The sequence below is a fragment of the Mobula hypostoma genome, chromosome 30 (assembly GCF_963921235.1).
Source record: "Mobula hypostoma chromosome 30, sMobHyp1.1, whole genome shotgun sequence".
NCBI lineage: Eukaryota > Metazoa > Chordata > Chondrichthyes > Myliobatiformes > Myliobatidae > Mobula > Mobula hypostoma.
In genome coordinates, this window is record NC_086126.1 from 6273208 (window position 1) to 6299570 (window position 26363).

Below are 26363 nucleotides of genomic sequence, written 5' to 3' on the forward strand. Positions count from 1 at the left end.
TAAGAATTATTATTATTTTTTTAAATAAAGCATTGGAAGGTGGTGAGCTTTCTTTCAAGATTATCAGATAGCAGATCTAATTAAATACCATAATGACCATGACCTAGTTAAATAGGGCCGTCCCTCTGCTTTGAGGATCTCGTCTTTTCATTGGCGGATGCGGTGAGGGACGGATGTACAGGCCAATAGGAAATCGACGATTGAGGGAATGAACGTATCAGGCAGAGAACCGGCCGAAACCAATGAATACGGAAGGAAGGTGCTGGGGCGGGGTGAATTTCACTGACGTCATGGAAAATTGAGTAACCGGCAGCAGATCTAGCCAATGGGAGGGAAGGGGTAGGGCCACGGGCTGGCCGCATAGGTCCAGAGTTTGACCGACGCGCGGAGTAGCCAATCCGCTGCGGGAACCGACTTTCTCCCCCTTTGACCAATGAGCGGAAGGAGAGTGGGCGTTGATGCAGAGGGAACCGGAGTGCGCAGACGCAGTTCTATTCTGACGTGCGCGGGGGCGCCAAGATGCAGGAGGTGCAGTGAGGAGAAGGCCGAGGCGGACAAACGTGCTCCGATCACTGGGCACCGTCGCGGTGATTCGCGGTCCCCGGAACTCGCGCCGTCGGTGCAGGCAGGACGACGACTCGACTCACCGATGGAGGAGCCGAGCCGTTTCTACATGATGTCTTCGTTCGGTCAGGCGCCGCGCGAGCGAGGTGGGGGGTGCTTCGAAGCCTTTTTTTTCCTCTCCCTCTCGGTTCCTCCTCCCGCCGCATGAGTGATAGCGGCACTGGCCAATCGGGGGCCGTGTCGCCTTGAGTGACGTTAGTTCCACCAATCAGGGTTGGCGAGCGGTGGCTGTCCCGCCCATAGCCGCCATCTGTCTTTTTCTGGCCGCCATGATGAGACGGCGACGCCAGTTAATAATCAGATTCCCCTCATCTTCAATAATGGGGCCGCGCTGCCTATTCCCCTCGACCCTGCCTCCTCTATCGCGCCCTGTGCCCCTTGGGGAGGGGGGAGTCGATTAAAATCGGCTTTTTTTTCCTGGTTGACCGATGGCCCCCGCCGACCGTCATGGTGGTCAGGAAAGGCCGTGGATCGAGCCCGCCCACTAGGCCCCCACTCGTCTCCTCAGAACTGGTTAAATGCCAAAGCCCGGCTTAAATCGGTCACGCGTTCTTCCCATTGTGACCACCCCCCCCCCAGATATTTTCTAGTTAAAATGAAATCTGGCTGGGGGTGGCGAGGGTTGGGGATTAGATCTGACCGGGGGGGGGTCGTAATTGTATCTGGCTGGGGGCTGTGGGATTGGGGATTATATCTTGGGGGTGATATCTGGCGGGGGGGGGTTAGGGTGAGATCTAACTGGGTGGAGAGTTGGAGGTGATGGCTGACCGGGGGGGGGGTTGGGAATTTTATCTTGCTGGGTGTGATATCGGGTTGGGGTGAGAGATTTGTCTGGGGGGAATTTTGGGGGTGATATCTGACTGGGGGTGTTGGTGATTATATTTTACTGTGGGTGATACTGACCGCGGGGGGGGGGGTTGGGGTGAGATCTAACTGGGTGGGTAGTTGGGAGTGATGTCTGACTGGGGGGGGTTGGGAATTTTATCTTGTTGGGTGTGATATCGGGTTGGGGTGAGATTTGGCTGGAGGGAATGTTGGGGGTGATATCTGACTTGGGGAGGAGGTTGGGGGTTATATTTTACTGGGGGTGATATCTGATGGAGGGGGAGTTGAGGGTGAGATCTGGCGGGGGTGAGATTAGGGGAAGGTGTGGGTTGATAAAATGCAAGTCTGAATGTGCAGTCTTTAAGATGTCCTTTGTGAATTGGGAACTTTGGAGGATTGTACTGGGTGTTTGGAATATAACTGGACTTTCCAGCATGCTAGTGTTTCCTCTCCACCTGAGCCACCTCCATTCTGTATTCAGATATTTGTCGTGTAGCCTCACTGATATACCTTTCTATCTTACTTGGATAGAAACCCATAGCATCCTCACCACTAGAGACAGAGTTCTGAATTCTTTACAGCTGTCTTACATCCTTGATCGTGCCCATATCTGGAAGCATTCCTTGCATTAATGATGGTAATAGTTAGGTTGTCCCTCCACTGCATTTCCTCAAGTTCTTCCTTTTGTAATGTATTAGAACCTTGTAATGTGATGTGATGTTATCCTTGGATGCACCATTGCCTCATTATGGTTTTGTGATGTGGCAATCTGAATTCCCTGTTGTGGCCAGCCAAGGTTCAAAGGTTGAATTTAATGTCAGAGAAGTGTATACAATATACATCCTGAAATGCTCTGGTAGCAACCATGTTCCAGAGCTACGAACAAATCCAGGTTATGTGCTTGTGCTTGCTTTGTTCCCTATTCAGTAGCTAGAGTTATTGCAACTGTAGTCTCACAACTTCTTTCAGATGTGAAGGAGCAGGAAATCTTGTGACCATTGTCTCTTCCAATTTGCTAAGTATTGTGAAATGTTTATACAGAATTTTGTCTGCAAGTCAAGTTATTGCATCATCAATATTTCATACTGCGGGAAGGGTGGTGAATCAAGAGTTCATTTTAGGAATTAATGCTCTGAGATTTTAAGTTTTGAAATGTTGGAAACAATTTTTCAGTTCAAAGTAAAATTTGTTAAGAGTACATACATGTCACCACATACAACCCTGGGATTCCTTTCCCTGTGGGCATACTCAGCAAATCTATAGAACAGTAACTGTAAACAGGATCAATGAACAACAGACTGTGCAAATGTAAGTAGAAATGTATGGCAATAAATAATGAGAACCTGAAGTAAGCATCCTTGGAGTGAGTGGTGATGTGAGTCCTGAGGGACCTGTACCACCTTCCTGGTGACAGCAGTGAGGTACGGGCATGGCCTAGGCAAGGATCTTTGATGATAACTGCTGCTTTTCCGTGGCAACGTTTCATGTAGATGTGCTGATTGGTTGGGAGGGCATGTACAGGGTTGGATCTACTATCTTTTGTAGGATTTTCCACTGAAAGGTATTGCTGCTCCTGTACCAGGCTGTAATATAGCCAGTCAGCACACTTTCCACCACACGTCTGTTGAAGTTTGCCAAGAGACAGTTGGATACATGTTTATGGCCGAGACCTTTTTATTGTATCGTTGTTTGAAAACTTCCAATTTTAAGCAAATCGAGTCTTAGGAGTGTGGAATTGTGCATGACTTCATGGGCGAATTAGATTCTGCTTGGTTTAAACAGGCAGGAAACTCTCAGTAATGGCAAGAACATCTTTTTAATTGTATTGAAGGCATCTTGGACCCAAAAAAAGAGCTTAGTTGATTTACTTTTTTAATATTTATCTAGCCATCGTACTTGGAGAATTTAGCTAGGTTATTCCTGACTTTGCAAGTTATAGCTGACATCACATCTTGTTGAGAGGAAGCAGTGAAGATGATGCCAACTATTCTGTCAGTGATTGCCAGGTCGTTTTTCTGATCCATTTTTTCATATGTCCCTTTTTAAGATGACTTTGGGCAGAAGAGGAGGAAGAGAAGTCGCTGGAGCAATGAAACATCTGATCAAAAGACGGTGATTCCTGGAATGCCGACTGTGATTCCTCCAGGCCTTACCCGTGAGCAGGAGCGAGCTTATATCGGTAAGAATACCCACCAACATCACTTCTGATAAACAATACGCGTCATAGGGAAAAGGAAATTAGCAACATCTTGGACGGGCATGTTTCGCAATGTTCATGTGCAAAACTTTATAGTTGCCGATATGTTTATTGTAATCTCTTAAAGTTATTGAATATATTGGGGGTGCCACAATAATTAGTTATATCTTGGTGAACTATACGTTTATTGAACATTTGCCTTCTCATCTTTACGCTCATGGCTTCTGCATTTACAGACATTTTTAATATAACTTTGTAAATGAGGCTGGATTCTGTGCAATGTTCTGTTTGGATCGGCTCAGTAAACTTAAATGTGGTGGGTGTATGAGATGCTCACATTCTGTCCTACAATTACAAATTACGTCTTGCCCAAAACTTGGCGAGGGCATTTCTGAGCTGTTTAACGTGTAGCCTGTGTACCTGCCAGGGCAGGTTGATCTGCATGCATGTCGGAACAGTGCGGCTCCTGGGAAGGTAAAATCCAGAACTGTGCTGCTATAAAGAAATGTGCAAAAAACGCAGCGGCAAGTCATGTTAATCTGCAACTTTTGAATTCTGTACCTACAGGTACATTGCTGTAACGTGTGTACTTGGCCAAGTAAATCAGTCAGTGTTTCACAATAACTCCAAATGTTTATTGAATTTTTCTTAATTGTGTTAATGTTTTCCATTCCCCTCGCCTTCCTCCATGTCTCTTCAATTTTATTGCCATTGAAAAACATTGATCAGCCTTGCATTTGGTTATTGTTTCGTGTGCATTTGTTTCTGCTTGCACAGGGACCTTTATTTCTGGCTGAGCAGACAAAACCAGGATCGGAGTTGAGAGTCCATCAAGCATTAGTTAGTTAATAAGCAAAGGTCGTTGTCTGACTTAACATTATATTTCCACTTTGGTAGAAAATTTCATGTTGCCAGGAGTACGATTTCAAAAATTGATGAGTAGATTCGTAAAGCTTGAAGATTGAAATGGTGCTGATTGTTTCTGCTTTGTATGTATTTTTCTGTAGTTGCACGTTGTCTATAATTTTCATGATGTACTATCGAACAGATGCAATTCCTAATTAGCTGTCATGGGCTTGATTGGATTATATGCTAATTGGCATATCAGGAGAGGCATTGATTAAGCTTGCTCAGTGTCCTGCCTTGTAACTAAACCCTGAGTCAGCCATCTTGTGGAGCCCTATCTAGTGGCAGAAAGATAAAAGTTTACAAACAACACCAGCAGGTGTTGTAAGTTCAGCCTGTGGAAAAAGTTGTCCCATCTGCTTCTGTGTGTTGCCCTATGGGTGTTGTTGCTTGATGTTTGCGCTGTTCCCCAGGCTGTGGTTTGTGGCACATTTCTGTGTTGGCTCCTGTTTATATTGTACATTCAAGTATGTTGTGTACTTGTGTACCAGTGAGGTGACAAAGATCAGGAGGCTGGTGATATCTTTAATGAAGTTATGTCAGGAAACGACAATTTCCTCTTCCTTAAGAAGTCTGGTTGTTTCCTGTCTTGACAGTAACATGGCCAGCAATTGAAGATCACCTACTGTTTGTATGGAAGTATCACACATGAAGAGAGAAAAGTTTATGTTCCTGGGAGCAAGCTGTTTATAATGTGACTGCTGCCTACTGCAGTTCAAGTTCAGCAAGTCCCTTTGCATTCACTTGAGGGATTTTGTTTTTCCTTTTGTTTCGCTTCCCAATGTTGTAAGAGCAGCCAGGTTTTAGATTTGGAGCAGGAGTGGGCCTTCTATTTTTGTCCTTAAACCAGGGAGTGTTTGTAGCCAGGTGTTTAATTTGTGGCGCACTCCAGCTTAGTCAGATGGCTAAGGGGGTTTAGTGGAAAATTGTGGATCATATCCTGAGTGGTTTGGTCTACTTGAAGTGTTGATGCTTAACTGTCTGGAAGATAACAACAGATTTAGCAAAGCAATTTATACTGAAAAGAAAATAAATTTTGGGTAATTGATTAGCACCAGGCTAGGGTACTGGATAATAATTCTAGGTCTAGACAGTAACTGAACAAGTTATTGAAGAGAATAGAGTGAGGCTCCAGAATACCATTTTTCTTCTCATCTGCAGATTTACTGACCCTAGAGCAGGCGTTCCCAATGGAATAAAAAAGGGTTGAGAGTCCCTGCCCCAGACGCCTAGTTTCTCAGAAAACCATTTCTGTGTTACCTTACGTTTGCAGACTCTTGCCCTTGCTGTGTCCCATAATGCATACCTCTACTGAGAGGTTTTTACACGCAGTAGGAAAGGATTTTGCAACGAGCAGTTCCTCTCCGTGTGAGGATTTGTGTAACAGCAATGAATTGATCTTGTTATCCAGCCATTTAGCACTGTCCAGCCAAAGCTGAGGTGAAATGAGTTCTTCACACTAAGCTGTGTTGTACGGGGCTGTTGCTCCTTACTGGATTGAAAACAAGAAACTGCAAATTTCAGCACTTCATGACAAAGACTTCATTATTTGGGCTTGTAATACTCTTTTCCACCTTCTTTTTTGCCCTGTCGCCCCCTTCTCTCTCCTCCCAGCACCCCATAGGAAAATACATTGTATTCTCTGTAGGGTTTTGATTATTTTGTCTGTCTCAACTGTGCTCAGCTTGCAGATTTAACCTGTTAAAAATCTGTTAGAACTTGTTATTTTGATCAATTCATTCTCCCTAATAAATCGGATATGTCCGCCTGTACCCGGACTTGAAATTGGGCCCAATAGAGTTCCATGGCCAGATGTTGACATCGACAGGGCTGGACGAATCACATGGCCCCTGAACTCGGACTAGATTGCTAGTCTGGAATCTGGATTGGCCTACAAGTCATCTGCCAATTTCCAGCCTGTTCCAATTATGTTTGGAAAATCTTCTCTGATACAGAAATGGTTCTGTTTGAGGTTTGTGAATGTTTATTGGTGAGCTTGTTGGAGAAGTCCTGCTAAAAATGTAAAAGGGTTGAAATTGGCTTCCCTTGATTGGATTAAGAAAAAGGCTGGTGACTTTAAATTAATCAATTCTTCCAGCCCTGAAAGAGCTCTAAAGCTGCTGACTTAAATTGAGCTTTTTAATTTAATGTTTTTTTTCATATTGTGGCAACCCTAATATTTACTAGTTGTAATGATAATGTTTTCCTTTGACACAATTACAGAGCTCGTGTTTTAATGGTATCCATATTAGGATTGTGTTGCAACTTGGGCCAAGCCTCTGTTCAATGTTAATGAAATGCCTCATTTCTTGATTTTAATTTTTTTGACTAATATTCATGCTGTTGAAACGTTCATTGCACTGTCTCCAAGCTCCGTGCTGTGTGTTGATAACGATTTGAGAATTTATGTAACTTTTCTTTTCCGTCCTTTTTTTTCCTAACCTGGTTTCTTCCAGTGCAACTACAGATTGAAGACCTGACTCGCAAACTGCGTACCGGAGACCTTGGTATCCCCCCAAACCCTGAGGACAGGTTGGGAAAGTTTTAAACCAGCTGACAGTAACAATTTTCCTTTTCAATACTTGGTGTCATCGCATAAGAAATGTGTGATGTGGTTTTATTGGAATTGCTAATCTCACAATTGTGGTATCCTTTATCTGACGCTATTTTCAGTACAGGAATGGAAATGGTCACCTTTATTACTTTTTTTTTAATCTCTTGAAGTTAAACCATATTAACTTAAGTTGGATAGGGGACAGCTGTGGTCTAAATTTATATTTTTTGTTTTTCTGATGAAGGATAGTTAAGAAGTAAGGCAGTGAGTTAATGTTATAAGTATAAGAATGAAGGTCTGGGAACATCTTGTCAGTAACTGCTGGCGGTAGTGGCAAAACTTTAATCAATGTGCCCTTGAATTTCATTCCTGCTGTGGTTAACGTGAAGGCTTCACAGCTTGGCAGAGAGGTGTAATGTCAGCCAATTACCTCCATTGCCAGGCTTCTGGCAGATTAGATCCAATGTCTTTTCACCCCCCACCCAGTCCATCTCAGCCTTGCTCTATCCAGCTACCTCCTGATCCAGGTCAGAGTTCTTTCACTTCAACCATGGCAGGCCTTCTTGCTGTGCCTGCTTTGCTTTTAACAAGTGGCCCCTCTTTCTTCTGATGCTCAAAATGCACGAGGAAGGAAATGTGTTTCAGCAGTACTTGACTTGTCCTTGCTCTGAAAACTTGAAAAGATGAAAATAATTCAGGCCATCTTTGCAATCTTTTGGAATTTGGAAGCCCATTGTTTGATTTATCTGGGTTGGTTAATTTTTATTTGTCGGAAGATTCGTCGTGTCCAGTATATTTTTGCTGTTCATTTCAAGAATCCCACTTCTTCCAGGTTGGTCATGAATATGACAGACAAGCTGTCCTGAATGGCTGTTAACTGCATCTGTGCTTTAAACATGTCAGGTCCAGTTGGGCAGCTTGCCTCAAATTCGCTTGAAGCACTTTTGCCATGAAGTTTGCAATGAATTGGTTAAAACCTGTTGCGATTAAACATTTTTGCACCTGCTATTTCCAGAGCACAGGTTGATGTGATCTTGCAACAGTAAATGATTTTAGTGCTGAACAGAGCAAGTCTTAACTATTACTGAGGTAACTCTTAGGGTGGAGTGCGGTATGGTGCCTTGCTCATGGGCCATTTCTTAACATTATTGGAGTCTTGTTCAACAGGCTAATGTGAACTGCTCTTAATTCCATCACAGGAGGGGGAGGGGATCTCTTTATAAACTAATGTATATTGTAGACAAGACTGGTGTGGTTACAAAGCAGTACTCTGTTGCTTGCCTGCTAGCACAAATTATCTAAGATCTTCCCACATAGACTAGGAAGCGTGTGGCTTTTTAAATCAGTGATGCGGCCTGCCTATTCCTGCTGGCTTGCCCTGGGAATGGTAATCGTGAGGGTGTACGGCAGAGAAATTTTGAAGTGACTGTTTTATTGTGTCCTTGCCCATCTCTTTATCCCACCCCTAAGCCACCCCTAAACGTACTGATTTAGCTTGACTAAAATTTAAGGTCACCCTCTTAACAATTCTGTTTTCTCCTGGAATTAGCTTTTACTGTGTTTAGTGACCGTAAAACCATCTTAATACAAGTGTTCTACATTGGTGCATGGTTGCCAGGAGTTTACATTGGGACCTTTAAATGCTCTTTGTAACCAATATTCTTTTTTAATATGCTCCATTGCTTATTTAACTGTTTTATTTTCCATTTAATAATTACGTCACAATTTGAATCCCATAGTTACATTCTTTCAGTTTGAACAGTTTAAGGTGCTGGTTTTGGTTGACCTTTTTAACCTGCTGAAATTTTTTTATTTAGAATACTTTCGGTTTGCTGCCTTTTTTTTAATGGTGACATTAGGAGGTGACCACAGCTGTCTTTCAGTAATTGTTAAAACTGTAAATAAGTATTTACTGAGTAACAAGCTTTTATTTTTATTGTAATGATGAGAGGAGAAACTTGCTTTTGTATCTGCATGCCGATAGTCGAAAATGTTCCACTTGATCAGGAAATCCACTGGTCCTGTCAGCCAAACATTTAGAAACTAGTGTTGGAAGTAGCGACTCATTTGATGAAAAACTCAGCTGCTGGGACAGCCAGCTGAGCACACATTCAATAGTACAGATCCAGCACCCTCGAGGCAAACACTTGCAGTAGTAATGCACCAGAAAGGTTTTTTTTCACTTCTGGGAGGTGGCAGGTGCAGGGTAATTGGTTGGGAGCCTTTATCATTGCACGGGAGGGTCAGGAAATGGTGAGCTTCAAACTATTCTATGGCAGCTTGGGCATCGTGGAGCTTTAGGATCCATCCTTGAAGTGATAGGCTGATGCACTGGAGTGTAAGACCTGGCTGGAATTTGACAATCCAGAATTTATTTTTTAATTATAAAAGTTTTAATTGCCTGGAGATGCAGATGACATTGAGCTGTAGTGCAGAAAATGGAATGTCACTGCATAGAATTGTTCATAGGAAATGGAGAAAGGTTAAAAGTTCTTAATAATTATTTCCTTTTCTGCTAACAATAGTAGGTGAGGGGTCAGAGGTAGGCAGGGACATAGGAGCAGTATTGGGCTATCTGCCCCGTTGAGTCTTTGCTATTCCACCATGGTTGATGTATTTTCCCTCTCAACCCAAATTCTCTGCATTCTCCCCGTAACCCTGGATGGCTGCCACCACCACTTTAAATATACCCAATGTTATGGCCTCCCCAGCAATGAATTCCACAGTTCACCGCCCTCTGACTAAAGAAATTGCTCCTCGTCTCCATTCTAAAGGTCATTAACCAACTTTAATGACTGATGCTTGTCTTTGCTAGAGATCTGAGGGAGGCAAATGGCCTTTGAATTCCCTTACCATGCTTTTCTACAGCTATTTTCAATTCCTCTACCTGTAAATTGTGTAACAGATCTTGTACACTTAAAAGTGATTTCTATCAGTAGAGTTAAATGTAGCAGCAAACTGCCCCGATGGTCTGCTTGCTGTGGTTTCAGTGCAGTACTGCAGAAAATGTGAATGCATTGTTTGTAATCTTATCAAAATTCTGCAGAAATAGCAACTGTAACATCAAGACAAACTGTGAGAGGCAATAGGCCAGATAACGTCTGTACTTAGGGTATTTCTTAACCAAAATCAAGCAGAGTTAATGTTTTATGAAAGGGAAGTTGTGTTTTTACACACTTACTATTGTCCTTTGAGGGTGTGACAGATGAGGTCTGTAATGTGGATTTCTGGATAGTATGAACACGAGGGTTGGGGCATGGATATTGGCGTGGGAAGGGATTGTGTAACTAACAGAAGCGGTTTGGATAAATGTAATACTGGGGTTGGAGCATGTGTGAAAGAGACTGACAAGTTATAGTGAAATGAGATGAGAATGGATTGCCACCCTAGAGAGTAAAGGAGGTGGAATCTATTCAAGGTGAAAATTGAGTGATATGAATAAATCACCCATGATCGGAATGGTACAGCTGCCCGACGGGAATAGTTGAGAAGCTGACTAGGATTTGTCCTGTAGTAAGAAAGGAGCCACACCCACACCACTTCATTAGTGCTCACACATTAAGAGGCCCCCATTAGGTGCCAAGGGCTCAATGGAGACAAATCACCTCAAATCTTGTGTGCAGTTCCCTGTCAACAGCTTTAATTTGGTGATTATGGGTTTAATTCTTTATAGAGTAATTACTTGTGTTTTTATTGGGTTTAAAACTACCTTACATCTGGCTTTTAATTTAAATTCGAGAGCACCAAGATGAGGCCTTTAGTTTTAATTGGGACTTGTGTTTTCTATCCTGTCAGATCAGACAAGTGAGTGAGAGGAACAGAGGACAGAAATGGCTGCAGGACCAGTTGCTTTCTATTGGCTGTTTGCAGCACAGGGCAGACTGGTTACATTTTCTGTTCTGCATTATGTCGCTGCTGTCCAACTAGTAATTAGGTGGTCTCAATCCTTTAAAAGCATGTTTGGATTCTGTGGGCTGAAGCTGCACAGGCTGGCTTGTGAAAGTATTTGTCCTTCAGCACATGGTGTCTAATTAGCCGAAGTAACTGTTAACTAGTATTGAGAAATGTGCCTCTGAGTTCCTAGGGTTGTAACGATGTGGATCGCAGCAGGTTCATTCTGCTTGCATGCTCACCAAAGCTATGATTGAATTCCCAATTTTTTCTGATTGATTCCTTGTGTCAAATGGATATGAACAACTGAATTACTGATTCCATTTCGAAACTCCCCATCTTCCATTTGGATATTGTATGTGTTCAGATTAATCTTATAAGACTTGTTGCAACCCTAGCAACGACGAGGCCTGTGTTTATAAGAATGAAATGTTTAATTCTGCGTATATTGACCTACAAACCCCTGATTTCCTTTTAACCAAAATCCCCCTTTGACTCCTTTCTAAAACAAAACTTTTAAAATTTATATTTAGACAAACTAATAGCAGGGTTTACAGGTGCACTGCGTGGGACCCAACCTGCAATTCATGGTTTGGAGAGAAGCTGAGCTTTTCCTGACCATTTTTTTCTTCATTTACTTCTATACAAAACAAACAAAAGAAAAAGAGGGGCCAGAGAGCAGCCTGGGACTGCCAGTAAGGCTTAACATGTCTCTTTAGTACCGATCACAGAAGTAGCAGCTTTAGCTCAGTAGGTGCAGGAGAGCTACATTCGACATCTGAAGAAACCGGAAAAAGGCCATTCTATCTTGATTAACTGCCGTTGGTACCAACCACCAGACAGCTCCCACCCCCCCCATCTTCTCCCACCCCAACCCTCCCACAAATCTTTTTAGTGCATAACTTACCTTGAGTTCTATGCAGGTTAATGTTTTTTTTGCTCAAAAGGTTTGTAAGATGATAGCTGAAAGTACAATCTTACAACGTCACCATAGAATAAGAAAGAACACGCTTTTACAATTAATGAGCTGTGTGGTAAAGCAGTTTCCAAAATCCCCTTTCCTTGTAGGGGCTGGGAGGGAAAGCACCTCTTGTTGACTGAGTCTGTGTTCAAAGTTCAGAAGACATTCAGTGGGACAATACAACGTGTTGGGGGTCATACTCGCACAGAAACTGTGCCAGTGGCAGATGTAGAGTGTAGGAATCCTCGTTGCGATGCATTGAGTGGTTCGTGTAGGATATTGTTATTGTTTATTAGTAGAAGGCAGATGCTTTTGCGGTCTGGGCTTTGCTCCCTGCATAGAGTGCAGCCGTGCCACCTGAGAATATTCCTATTGGGACTCCGCAGCCCGTGTCTTGAAAATGTTATCTCCATGCACCCGTTATTTGGGTTGATGCGTTTAAAGCCTTTGGCGTTTTCTCTCTGCAGTTGGATTTACTTTTAACAAGTTCTCCATTTTATAGGCTAATGAGACTTGAACCTTAGTTACAGTGGGAATAGAGAAAATGGGTACTGGCATGTTACATGCTTTATCTCTGGGTTTGTGCCACAGACCCTTGGAAGATTCTTGACCTGTTTATGCCTCTTAAATAGCTGAGGCAGTGACACCTCACCAAAACTGGTCAGGTCCACCCTCAGTTAGGATGCACGATTGAAGGGTTCTGGAGAGCACTGCTCTTCACGTGCACTTTCCTTAACTCTCTCAAAGGCAATGAAACTAGAAGATCGGTCACTGGAATGAGCAAAGGATTTGTCCAGTTCAGAGCATCTCCAAAGCATTGCTAAGCCCAGTTCCACTTTGCTCTGTTGCTGTCACAGTTGTGCATGGGTGGGTCAAGTCTCGGGATATACAGAACTTGTTTGTCTGGGTGGGGGACTAGATGGTATTTTTCTGATTGAATGCAGTCTGCTTAGTCAACAAGAGGGCTGGCCCTGAGTGCTCACGTGACCTCAAGCTTGTTCTATAGTGTAAAATGTTATTTGATATTTTCCTAAAACTGTCTCATTAAATCCCTGTTCACAGCCTTAGCACACTTCCAAATGACTAGCTAACCTAGCTACTGCCTCTTCAGTGAAAGGCGGGACCACTGACTGTTCATTGTGTTCCAAGTGCAGACAGTGACGCTAACCAGATTAACTGTTCAGGAGCCATAATCAGCTCAGGTTAACAACTTTCCTCATCTCGACGCCTCCAATCAATTGCTATAGCCATGGTAACACACTTTTGAGAATAAGGTGTCTCAGTGAACTAGGAAAATGCAGGCGAGGTGTTCTTAATTAAAAGATGCAATAGAGCTACTAAGGTGAGCCGGTAACTAGTGAGGCGAACGTGACAAGTTTGTGATTTCCTGCACAGGTCTCCCTCTCCTGAGCCCATTTACAACAGTGAGGGCAAGAGGCTGAACACACGCGAGTTCCGAACTCGGAAGAAGTTGGAGGAGGAGAGACACAATCTTATTCAGGAGATGATTGCCCTGAATCCTGATTTCAAACCCCCAGCGGACTACAAGTACGTTAAAATCATTTAGTAGGTACACTCACCCTCCTAACCGTGGGTTATGAGTAGCAGTTTGAGGATGGATATGTAGATGAGGTACAAAGAACGTGCATTTAAAAAGTCCAATATAAATTTAAAATGTTCCTCCAATGATCTAAAGCCAAAGGTTCTTTAGGAAAGCAGGGAAAATCAGAAAGGTCCCGTGTGGAACTGAATGTGAGAAAGGGTGGTGAATGCATTGCCCGAGTCGTTCTGAAAGGAACACAAGCCCATAAAGATGCCAAGCAACACTTGTTTATTGGTGAGCAGGTGTGTTTAACCAGCCACTGCTCTTTGCAAATGAGTTTGGATCCTAGCATAGCAGTTAATGTATCGCATTAGCAGCACCGGTAGCCCCAGTTCGATTCTAGCCGCGCATTCTCCCCGATTCCGCATGGGCTTCCTCCGGCATCCTGAAGATGTACTGGTTCGTAGGGGAGTTGGACACATGGGTATAACTAGGTGGTGTGGTCTTGATGAGCTGGGAGGGTCTGTTACCCAGCTGTATCCTAAATAAATAACAAATTGCTGGGGGGGAACGAGATCTTGAACTGTCCCTTAACAAACTGGAATTAATTGAATGAAATTGTTGTCGTCTCACTGCCTGGGTTTGCTAAATGCTCCATATCACCCCTTGTTTGAAATGCCCAGAAAAAGGTGCAGTTCCTACCTTGTTCAGAATAACCCTGAAGCGGCTGGCGTGACTATTGGTACTAGGACCAGTGCCAGCGCCCTGGGTTCAATCCTGCTGCGGTATGTAGGGAGTTTTTTAATGTTCTCCCTGTAGTCACGTGGGTTTCCTGTGGGTGCTCTGGTTTCCTCCCACATTCCAAAGATGTTAGGGTTAGCATGTTCTGTTGCTGCCCAAAGCGTGCCAGTACTTGCAGGCTGCCCCCAGAACAGCCTTGGACTGTAAGTGTTGGTTGTTGAGGCAAGGGGCGTAGTTCACTGTATGTTTCGATGTTTATGTGACAAGCTAATCTTTGATGCATAGCTGTGCATTATCACATTGAATGTTAGGATCAGCTCGAGGGGCTGAGTGGCCCACCCTGCTCCAATTTAAGATTAAAGATGGCGACTCCGGGCCAGGTATCAAAGCAGCACAGGAATGTGCAGATAGATGGGCAGTCTGACCCATAACTGCAACCTGCCATCCTGATCCCACAGACTCGCTTGCTGCAGCGCAGCTTTTGTGTGCTGGGTTTAAGTTGCACTCCGTTCTACTTTCCACAGGCCACCGGCCACACGTGTAAGCGACAAAGTGATGATACCTCAGGACGAGTACCCGGAGATCAACTTCGTCGGATTACTGATTGGACCCAGGTAAGGAGCTCCCCTTGGTCTCCTCTTCACCCGGGATGAGTACACCCTTGTGGTGTAATGGGCTGATTGATGCTTCTGTGTTGTATATAGGAGTGCCGAGCTGTGGGTTGTGAGGTATGGGTGCTACCTGCGCACCCCGAGACTCGCCACCTTGGCATGGTGGAGATGCTTGTGAATTGCTGAGGTCCCGGGAGTAATGCTATCTGGAGCTTAGCTCCTGCTGGAGTCACCCATGACAGTAAGGTCAAGGGGGATGTTGCAGACAAAGAGTGATCTAATCTTTTGGAAATGTAGTTGCTGTTGTGGAGACCAAGGTGACAATTGAGCAGCTCGCCGGGTTGTGGTGATGTTGTTTGAAGTGTAACCAAGGCTCTAGGAGATGGCTGGCTCCTGTTAATTAGAAATCCCAGCAATAGAGATTCTGCAGATGCTGGAAATCTAGAGCAATGCGCACAAAATGCTGGAGAAACTCAACAGGTCAGGCAGTGTTCATGGAGACAAATAAACAGTCGACGTTTCAGGCAGAGCCTCTTCATCAGTACTTGGCCTGAAATGTCGACTCTTTGTTCCTCTCCATTGATGCTGCCTGACCTCCTGGGCTCCTCCTGCATTTTGTGTGTGCGTTGCCCCAGCAATAAGGTGGTTTAGCCTTTCCCCGTATAATTTAATTGACTATTTCTTACATCATTTATAACTACTACTAATACTACTACATCGACTCAGGCCTAGGGGGCCGGCGTCGGGCATCATTTATAAACCTGAGGAATAAAAATCTTTATGTTATGTCTCCATCTAAATGTGCAATGTGCAATTTATAGTAATTTATAATATAGTATGTACAATATAACAGAAGTACAGTTGTGTCAGTGAGTTAATCAGTCTGATGGCCGGGTGGAAGAAGCTGTCCCAGAGCCTGTCGGTCCTGGCATTTATGCTGCGGTACCGTTTCCCTGATGGCAGCAGCTGCAACGGTGTGTGGTTGGGGTGACTCGGGTCCCCAACGATCTTTCAGCACCAGCTTGTATTATACCCTCATCCTGACTGAGCCAACTAAACCCTTGTCTTGGGCAAAGAGTTCTGGTACTAAGGCACTTGCAGCGTTGAACTTCCCACCGTGCAGGTGACATTGGTTTCCCTCTTCAAGCCTAAACACTTTACGCATGTTGTAGCGTAGTATGCCTAGGCCTGGGTGTCCTGGTTTGTTTCTGAGCCCTCTCTCTCTCTTTCAGGGGCAACACATTGAAAAATATTGAGAAGGAATGCAACGCCAAGATCATGATCCGAGGGAAAGGCTCAGTGAAGGAAGGGAAGGTGGGGCGGAAAGACGGACAGATGCTCCCCGGCGAAGACGAGCCACTGCACGCACTGGTCACAGCAAACACCATGGAGAATGTGAAGAAGGCAGTGGAACAGGTAAAGCACCCCCTTTTTCCCTTGCCTGCTTATCCACATGCAACCAGAGATGAGAGCCCACTGGGTGATTGGATACATCTTTAGGAATCTGTTCCTTCATTATGGCCCTTTTTACAACATAGGTCAAGGGCTGGTAATCAGTAGTGCCTGGTGGTATAGTGGCATCAGCACCAGACTTCGGTGAGAATGGTCCCGGGTTCGAAACAGGCTGGCACCTTGCCGTGCTTGGTTGAGCGTTGAACTAGCAGCCCGGCCTCGTAAGAAAAGAACAAACAAATGCTAAGGAAATGGCCAAAAAATGCCACCTGATGCGTCACAAGGCGTAAAAGGGAACAAGGCTCAGTGCTGCATTCGCTAAAGTGACGGTAAAGCAGCTGCTTGTGGATTTGGTTGCAAGAGGGCATTCCTATCTCTGAACACACCGGGCTGGGTAGCTTAAATTCCAACCACTGGATTAGGGTTTCTGGGTCACTGCTCTAAACAGGGGGCGATGACTCTCTATTTGATAAATAGGATTTGCAGTGAAAGGTCAGAGTTGATTTTCTTTGACGTACAGCCATTCTCTTGTTCAAACTGCAACCTATGTTCGAAAATTAAAGTAGAATGGTTTGATGTATGTGTGACAAAGATAATCTTTTAACATGGTTCAGAACGTCTACAAGGACTCATTAGGAAAGTGACTAAAATCGTGTGAAGCACACTGAAAGAGATGGAGGAGTTCCCAAGAGAATTCTGGAGCTTGGGGTCACAGTCAACTTGCTGAAGGTGCACAAGAAGTTAGAATGATGAAATTGACATGAGACCTCTTGTCCACGCCAACCTCGATTCCTGTCTTTAGTTCGTCCATCTTTTGCTCATGGATATGCCTGGCATCACGGTAATGTGCCAGCCGGCTGGCGTAGGGAAGGGTGCGGCCGTGACTGAAGCTGTTGCTTGTTTCTGTGCAGATCCGAGGTATCCTGAAGCAGGGGATTGAAACTCCCGAGGACCAGAATGACCTGCGGAAGATGCAGCTGAGGGAGCTGGCCCGACTCAATGGCACCCTGCGGGAGGACGACAACAGGTACCGCTTTCTATATAGATGTAGTTAGCAATTACGGTGAGAGGGGGATAATGATGGAGCAAATGGGCCAAATGGCCTATCTGCTTCTATTCTCAGCATCAACGGCACTATCTCTGTTCACTGTCTTTATGCTCCGCAGCGTATTGAGACAGACTCCATTTTCATTTTTTGAAAAATACTCACTTCTAACAGGTACCTCAAAGCCTGGGGAGAAGGTCATGGAGCCTAGAGGACTGCTGCTTGGAAACAGGCCCTTTGGCCCATTTATTCTGTGCTAAACTGTTACTCTGCCTAGTCCCATCGACCTGCACCTGAACCATAGCCCTCTTTACCTCTGCCATCCATGTACATATCCAAACTTGTCTTAAACATTGGCATTGAACCCGCACCCGCTCCCACTGACAGCTCGCTCCACCCTCCGAGTAAAGGAGCTTCCCCCTCAGATTCATCTTAACTATCGCACCAAGCCGATAGGGAAGTGGTTGTAACAGAGTGAGGGATCTGTGCTCTCTGTGTGAGCTCCTGGGTTTGTGTCTTCCAAGCTGAAACAGCAACTTCAATGTGCTTCCTGTTTTCCTGAGCAGGATCCTGCGGCCCTGGCAGAGCACGGAGCCCCGAAGCATCACCAACACAACGTTGTGTACAAAGTGCGGTGGGGCTGGACACATTGCATCTGACTGCAAGTTTTCTAGGTCAGTAACTGCTGCTCTGAGCTCGCGGAAACTGGGGGGGTGGTTGTTTTGTGCTGCTGTTGCTTGTCTGACCTGTCCAACAATGACAGGAAGCAGGTGCTGTTGAGTTTTTAAAAGTGGGAAAGCCGTCGCACTGGGGCAAGTTCACTCTCTCGACTTTGGAAATCTGGGTCACTGGTACGATTAGTCATAACTGGGGTCTTCCTTAGTTGCGAAGGGCCACCGTGACGTCTTCTGTGTCTGGTCATGTCCTCTCCACGCAGCATTACAAAACGACCTTACTGGTCGTTGGAGCTGATTGGACATGCTAGGTCAGGCATGTCCCCACCTCTCCGGGTTATGAGACCCGCCAGCTCCCCTCACCTGGTTTAGCCCACCTTTCAAAGTGTTGTACTGGGATGGAGCCAATATCACATGTAAACAGCTACTTCAGTCCACCGGTGAGAGTTGAGTGGGGAGCTGCTCAAAGTAGGCCCTCCCTGGACAACTCAGACGCCCCTACAGAAGGTAAAGATACAAGATTTCTATGGTGTGCACCTCCCATTTTGTGAAGGTTGAACATTGATTGAGAGTTGAGGTGGGGAGGTTGTAGAGTGATTTGTTGTGAACAGAATAGCCTCCATTTGGCGGCTAGTTACCTTGTCTCTTCTTGCTGGCCTTCCACAGGCCAGGTGACCCACAGTCAGCTCAAGACAAGGCGCGGATGGACAAGGAGTATCTTTCGTTAATGGCTGAACTGGGAGAAGCACCGGTTCCGACATCGTCGACGTCAGTGGGACATCCAAGTACATCACAGCCCAGCGTCCCGCGCACCACAGTCCCCAGTAACACCCAGCCACAGATTCCAGTGAGTCCCAGCATTTCCTTCTCCTTGGTGTATGGTATCATTACCTTTCCCATTTCTCCTCCTCTTGGATAATAAAAGGGGACATGGGTAATTGGAGGAAAATATGGGGAGGAGTGGTCTTTAACAGAGAGCGGTGGGGGCATAAAACACCCTACTAGGGGTCGTTATAAAGGTAGGTGGATAAAGGACACTTGGGTACCTGGGTGATGGCAAAATGGAGGACTATGTGGAAGGGAAGGGTGAGATTGATCTTAGAGTAGGAGAAAGGGTCAGTATTACATTGTGGGCTGAAGAGTACAGTACTGTGCTGTACTGTTTTATTTTTTTAAAACCTCAACCCCATCTTAGAGATTACCCTTTTCTCTTTACTGCAAGGGGAACCTTGCTGTTCTCTATCCCTCATTTCCTTTGCTTGTTCTTACCCACTCATTATAATTTATGAATTGTAATCTTTACGTGGTCCTGTTTCCAAAGTATGGTCTAGATTATCAGTCATTCTGGGTGCAAAATGAGCCCAGTGACAAACAGCCCACGTACCCGAGAGCCAATGTTCCCTCTAATTCCCTCTGACCAGTGTGCGCAAAAAACCTTGTGTGATTTTTTTTTTTTGCCCTGTGACAATATACACACTGAATAATTTCTTCAATAAAAATGGTCTAAATAAGCACCGTCCGCATCAGAAACCGGATAAGGAAACGTGACTCTACGATGGTGAGATATGCTTCACATGCCAACGAGGCAGAGGGTGACAACCTTTTGTGCGCAGTTTGAATTCCGTTGTGCAGTAGTTGCGAAAGGTGCGCGTGCATGCCCAGCTTAGAGGGAATGCAGCCTGTTGCCCAGAGACAAGCAGCCCACGTACCCAAGAGTCCAGTCGCCTACCGTAAGGCCTGTGATGATAGTCTCATAGCACAAAAGTGGGGAAGGGGGTCCCTCCAGCTCAACTGGTCCATGCTGACCCAGACACCCACTTTGGCCCATAACCCGCTAAACCTTCCCTATCCACATAGCTTCCCAATGTCTTCTCAATGTTGTTATGGTTCCTACTTCAACCACTTTCCCTGGCAGCTCGTTCCAGGTATGCGCCACGCTCTGCGTGAAGAAGTTGCCTCTTGCGTCTGTTTTAAATCTTTTTCCTCTCCGCTTGTAGCCTCTAGTTTTTGGTTTCTTTTCCTTGGAAAGGAAGTTGACTGTGATGGAATGGCAAAGCAGATTCGGTGGGGTGAATGGCCTAATTCTGCTTCTAACTCTTATGGTTTAAAAAAAAACGTTCTCCTATATATGCCACCTCTCAGATCCACACACTCCCGGGAAAAATAGTCCAAGTCTGCCCGAACTCTTCCAGTAGCCCAGGCCCTTGAGTCCTGTCACCATTCTTGCAAATCAGTAGTTCAGTCATTCCATTTAATATCAGAGAAATGTATGCAATATACATCCTGAAATTCTTGTTCTTCGCAGATATCCATGAAAACATTAGTTCCCCCCCCACACACAAGCGGCAGCACAGCAACGACCCTACCCACTTCCACAAAAAAGCATCAGCCCCCTCCACACACCAAGCAAGCAATAGCAAAGCCCCCGTGAAAGACCATAATCTGCAGAACAAAGGCTAATCTTTCCCCCAATAACTTGACATACCACAGGCTCGCTCTCTCTCCCTAATAAAAGGAAAAAGAGGTATCCCTTTCACAGCGAGAGGGGAGACGTACGAAAACAACTCACTGTAGACAGCGTTAAAGGTCTGTCGTGCCAGTTTTCTCCAAGTTCTCTGCCCGGAGGATCTGCATCAATCATTCCCCCTCCAACTAGAGGGAGCGCACGATTCGCCAAGTACACGGGCTCTGACAGCAGATCCGCTGTTCCCTATGTTCCGTTTTCTCCCGCGACGTCTCATCAGCGGCCCAGGCCTAGAATCAGCCCATCCATAGGGCCGCAGCACCTCGGAACCCTGAAGTCGTGCTCCTCTTCCAGGCCACGTCCTTGGGATATGGAAAAGTGAGCCCCCAGGAGTGGGTGCCACCAAAGTCTTGAGTGTAACTCCAGGTCAGGGTCTTCAGAACCGCATCCCCCCTGAAAAGGAAAAGAAAGACATGAAAGGTAGAAGTAAGGCTGTTTCCACAGATGAACATGAAGTAGTTGCCATTGTGAATCTGACTCCAACTTTCTGCTCTTATTCCATCTCACTAGGGTGGCAAAACTGATTTTATGGTGGTCCTCCGTCACCACGTTGATACTTGTCGCTGCTTTAACGTGGAGTGGCTCCTATTGAATGTTGTGCATTCTGAGCCGAGCGGGAGGGTTGGGAGGGATGGGGTGAAGCTGGCAGGCCTGCACACACTGGGAGTCGTAGCTGACTATCCGAGGCTGAAATGAGTTAGCTGGACGTGACTACCAGCCTGCGATGCGGGGGTGGGCCAGAGGGTGACGTCCTTCTCTCCCGTTTTACAGAGCAGACCTCCGTGGATGAACTCGGGCCCCTCAGACAGCACCAGACCTTACCACGGGATGCACGGTGGCCCAGGAGGGCCGCACCCTGGCTTCCCGCCCCCGATGCCCAGCATGAGCGGACACCCGATCCCGCACAACCCCAACGGGCCTCCGCCACCTTGGATGCAGCCGCCGCCACCTCCGATGAACCAGGGTCACCCGCCCGTGCACCCACCTATGAGTAAGTGTGAACCTCCTTGGCTGCGTGCGTCCTGGGCCGTGTTCAGAGGGCCCAGGCGGGGGTGGGAGAGGTGATTACTCTGGGAGGGGTGGTCGGTGGGTTTTTTTTTCCGAGTCGGTACTGGAGCCTTTGACCAAGGTGGTTCAAAGGACAAGGCTGCTGTCACTTAAATAATGCAAATAAAACGAGCATACTGTGCAACTCGGTCAATAAACGTAAAACTAATACAAAACTGACACACTGATAACTGCTTGCTGCCATTCTCTCGCCTTTGTGTAATGGGCAGCGGAGGCAATTGGCGTGGATAATGTTGGTACAGTTTTCATGAGCAAGACTCCTCCAGCAGCGGGAGAGAGGACGGGCAAGCAGTTGGGTGATGTGTGGCTTGGAGAGAGGAGATTTGAGTGTGCGTGCGTGTGTGTGTTGGGTCAGGGCGGGAGGTGGTACGGCGGGTCTCAGTGGCAAACCGTGTTGCTGTGGCTGTGAGTTGTGCTGCTTGACGTGGCGTGGGGAGCACTGAACAGTTCTAACCTGGAACCAAGACACAGGCACTGTACGGATTTGCAATGACGGGGCCACAATTGAGAGGTTTGAACCCGACGGGGAAGGCTGAGCAGGCTAGAACAGGATAGGGTGAAGAGGTGAACAGGCAGATCTTTTAAACTCATGAAAGGATCTGGTCAGTCGTTAAGGCAAAACCAAAAGTATGAGCTGGCAATGTAAGTGGTCCCGGATAAATCGGGGCCTGAATTCAGGAGGAACTTCTTCACTCCAAGATTGGGGTGAGAAAATGTAATAAATTTAATCACGGGTCGGTCAGTTGGCCCCTCAAACCTGCTGCTGCACTGCACAAGATCGGCTCGCCGTCTCCCCCGTCCACCTCGCCTCGCCTCCCGATTTTATAAAAGCACGCTTTTCCCGCAAGTCTCTGCTGTGAACGTAACAGCCCACGGCCCCACGGTGTGGCTCCCACTGGGCGTGGTGGAACTGAACAGCCAAGGAGTATTTCGGCGGAGGGGGTGGGGTGGGAGGTGTTGCGGCGCTGGGTGGGTGGAGGCTGGTGTGGTTTGTACTTCAACTGCATGGGCTGTGGTTCCCTTCATCAACGCGGTGGAAGGGCAGGACTGCCTCTCCTCACCCCCTGCCCCACCCCTACCACCTCTGCCGACAACGTGGGTCACCAGCTCCATGACCACATCTCCACTCGCAGGCAGGCAGACACCAGGCAAAGCTAACATAGCGAGAAGTAAACTCGTATTCCACACCCGCCCCTTTCTTTTTTAAAAAGTAAAGAAGTTGCCAGTCATTTCTGCGCTGAGGGCCTTCTGAGACTGTGACCCAGTGACTTTATTTTTGTACAGGCGACTCCTTGTCGTGTCTGTTTGCAAGGGTTTAGCGAAGCCTCCGCGTCCACCTCATCACAACCTCCTTTCTGTTTCTGTGACAGACATGATGCCCCATCCGATGGGGATGATGCCTCCACCACCCCCACCGCCAGCCAGCCAGCCTCCGCCCCCGCCCACCGGCCCCGTCCCCCCTTGGCAGCAGCCGCAGCCGCAGCCACAGCAGCAGCCGCAGCCACCGCCGCCACCTCCCAGCAGCAGCATGGCCTCCAGCGCACCCTTACCCTGGCAACAGAGTGAGTAAGGATGCATTTCTACACTTCGTTTGTTATTTTGGAAAGCCTTCAGTAAATGCTTGTTAATGGACAGTGTCCTGTTGGTAAATCAAAAGAATCGTTCACTCTCAAATCACGCTGGCTCACTTGCTCCCTCTGTCTAGTTGTCCAGCTCCGTCCCTGTGTCTCTGTCCAGTTGTCCAGCTGTCCAGCTCCGTCCCTGTGTCTCTGTCCAGTTGTCCAGCTGTCCAGCTCCGTCCCTGTGTCTCTGTCCAGTTGTCCAGCTCCATCCCTGTGTCTCTGTCCAGTTGTCCAGTTGTCCAGCTGTCCAGCTCCGTCCCTGTGTCTTTGCCTAGTTGTCTAGCTCCCTTTCTGTGTCTCCGTCCAGCTGTCTAGTTCCCTCCCTGTGTCTCTGTCCAGTTGTTTAGCTCCTTCCCTGTGTCTGTGTAGTTGTCCAGCTTCTCCCTGTGTCTCTGTCCTGTTGTTGAGCTCCCTCCCTGTGTGTGTCTAGTTATCCAGCTCTTTTGAGTTGTCTAGCTCCCTCTCTGTCTGTCTAGTTGTCTAGCTCCTTCCCTTTCGCTCTTCTCCCCACCCCCCCGCCACTCCTTGCTCTTGTCTCTGCTTGTCCCAGTTTCAGCCTCCGCCTCTTCTCTCTGTCCCCTGTGCTTCAGCTTGGCGAACTCCATGCTGACCCCCGACTGAATCAGCCGCCCTCCCCGGTGCCGGCCCTGGGCCGCACGCACCCTGTGAAGAGCTCCCGGGCGGCTCCGCTCAGCCGCTCGTCAGACTCCGTGTGGGCGGGATCACCCTGCCTCAGTAACAGGCCTGTCCTGGAGCTGAATGCCCAGTTTGTGCGTAGCACTCACTTTCCAAGTGACTGCCTCTGTGCCTCTCTTGCTTCTCTTGCAGATACCAACACCACGACGACTACTGCGGCGACAGTCCCTCCGTGGCAGCAGCAGCAGCAGCAGCAGCCGCCTCAGGCCCAGCCCACGCCGGCCTCCAGTGCGGCCCCTCCTCCACCGATGCCTGCCGCCCCTTCTATGGTTCCCCCTCCCCCTGGGGTCCAGCCTCCCCTCCCCCCCGGAGCCCCACCTCCACCACCCCCTCCTCCACCCGGCACGGCCGGTATGATGTACGCTCCCCCACCCCCTCCCCCCATCGACCCCGGCAACTTTGTGATGATGGGGGTAGGCGTCCCGGCAATGCCCCCCTTTGGAATGCCCCCTGCTCCGCCCCCTCCCCCTCCCCAGACTTAAAAGACCCCTTCCTTAATAACCCGTACCCTCGAAACATGTACAGATAAGGACATTCACTCTAAAGCCGGTGTCATGACTGACGCAGGAACTCGCCAAGACACGCTTTTTGTGGAATTTTTTTTAAGATTTTAGAACAAAAACAAATAGGCACAACTGTAAACGCTAGAGAGCGGCCTCTGTGTCTCGAGCGGACAGAGAGCCCGCCATTGTGTCCGGCTCGGGGAAGTGCGGGAGTGCAGTTGGTTGTCGTTGAGGGGGGTGGAGCGAGAGGGAGGATGGTAACGCTGCAAGCAGTTTCTCATAAATACCCCGAGTCTCTGAACTGTTACCATGATCAGTCAGAAGATGCGGGCGAAGGGGTCAGAGGGAAGTGCTCTCGCTCTTCCCCTCCCCTTTACCCCCTCCTTTTCCCTTTTACTGGGGGCGTGCGAGTGCCTGTGTCTTGTGCATTCCTGAATCTTCCAGAAGCTGCATCAGCGTTCTGGCGGTTAACAGGCTCAGCATCTACCGGAGGAAGCTGTCTCCGGTTGAACCAATGCCCACTATAAACTGGTTGTTTGGGGAGGGGAGGGGGAAAACAGGGATCAAGAATTTGTATAGTTAAAGGCAGCAGTATCACTCGTTCTCTCCATGGTATAATAACCAGTTCAGAAATTAAAAAGTTCCACTTGCAAAGTGGCTTTCCGGGTGTTTCCAGTGTGAGCACCATATTGGTAGCTTGTGCTGGGCTCCCCGGGGGCTCCTGGCAGTGGCTTGTTTCGAAATGCGTAACGCTAGTAAATGTTGCACAGCGGTGGGGGGGTTGTTTTTCTTTTTGTTGTTGTTACGCCAACCAATGATCTTTCCTGGTGTTCCTCGTCCCCCCCCCATCCTCTCACCTGATCTTTGGTGCTACAAGCAAGAGATATACGAGGAGGAGGAAGAGGTCTGTGTCTTCCCCCAAACCCCAAATTCAGAATTATCAAGCACCCTCCTGCTGCGAGAAGGTGGATGGGGCCTCTTGCTCCCTGCCAGATCCTGAACCAGAGAATCCGTGGGCCGTTGGTGCAGCCGTCGCTACCTCGGTTGCCTCCTGCTCTGCTCTACTCCCGTTCTCCAGGACCTCGTCCCTGCCAGACTTGGGGGGTGGGGTTATCCCTTTAAGCTGTCGACTGTTGTCTTGGGGGTTTCGCTCTGTAAAATGTTCTCGCAGGAATGGTGTGTAAAACTTTTTATTTTGGCTCAAGGTTGGAAGCCTGGAGCACTTCCACAGTTTGTTCCCTTGTGCTCTGTCTCAATGTGAAGCATTTAAACAGAGGAAGATTAGCAAAATAAACTCCTGTGTTTTCTTACAGTTTGTCAATTCTTGTGCCCTTCATGGCCTGGTCTCTTGTGTATATTTTCTCTTGCATTCTCGGGAAATGGCTATTGTTACCTCTACAATAACACACACAAAATGCTGGAAGAACTCAGCATGTCAGGAGGCATCTATGGGGGGGAATAACCGAGATGTTTTGGAAAGGAAAGGGGCAGAGTAAGGTGGGGGGGGGTGTGGAGGAGAGGACTACAAACTAGAAGTTACAGAGAGGTTTGTTGGAGCTTTGGTTGGCAGTTCCTTATTGCGTAATGGACACAAGCTGCTGATTCAGGTGCGACTGTGTCTTCTGCAGTCCTGAACTTTCAGAAGCTCCAGTGGTGATGGGGAGTTGAGCTAGTGAATCTCTTTACGACTGCCCCCAATGGTAAGGGAAATGTACGAACTCCTTACGGACAGAATTGAACCGCAGTTGCTGGCACTATGACGCCCTGCGCTGATTTCCCCGTATGTCCCAAAGTCTTTGAATTTCTTTCAAATATTTATGTCCATATAATGACCTGGCTGTCACTTCCCTTGGGCAGAGGACCTCATTCGTTGTACTCTCAAAAGAAGTTTTAAATGGTCAGTCTCTTTTTCTGTAGCCACAGCAT

At 47.1% G+C, this 26363-nt stretch overlaps 1 protein-coding gene across 5 annotated transcripts; it reads left to right on the forward strand.

Annotated features, from left to right (window-relative positions):
- Nucleotides 1-472: 472 nt before the first annotated feature.
- On the forward strand, nucleotides 473-25749 carry sf1 (splicing factor 1). Of its 5 annotated transcripts, none has more exons than XM_063036456.1 (12): nucleotides 473-710; nucleotides 3497-3628; nucleotides 7009-7084; nucleotides 13354-13506; nucleotides 14767-14856; nucleotides 16086-16269; nucleotides 17217-17332; nucleotides 17917-18024; nucleotides 18691-18871; nucleotides 21320-21539; nucleotides 22987-23182; nucleotides 24067-25457. In XM_063036456.1, exons 1-12 carry the CDS (start codon nucleotides 650-652, stop codon nucleotides 24461-24463), a joined length of 1914 nt encoding a protein of 637 aa, XP_062892526.1. In that variant the 5' UTR covers nucleotides 473-649; the 3' UTR covers nucleotides 24464-25457. The 5 variants fall into 5 exon arrangements, with proteins under 5 accessions (XP_062892526.1, XP_062892527.1, XP_062892528.1 ...); XM_063036457.1 differs by having other exon boundaries at nucleotides 22987-23178; XM_063036458.1 differs by lacking the exon at nucleotides 22987-23182 and having other exon boundaries at nucleotides 476-710; nucleotides 25315-25749.
- The last annotated feature ends 614 nt before the right edge of the window (nucleotides 25750-26363 follow it).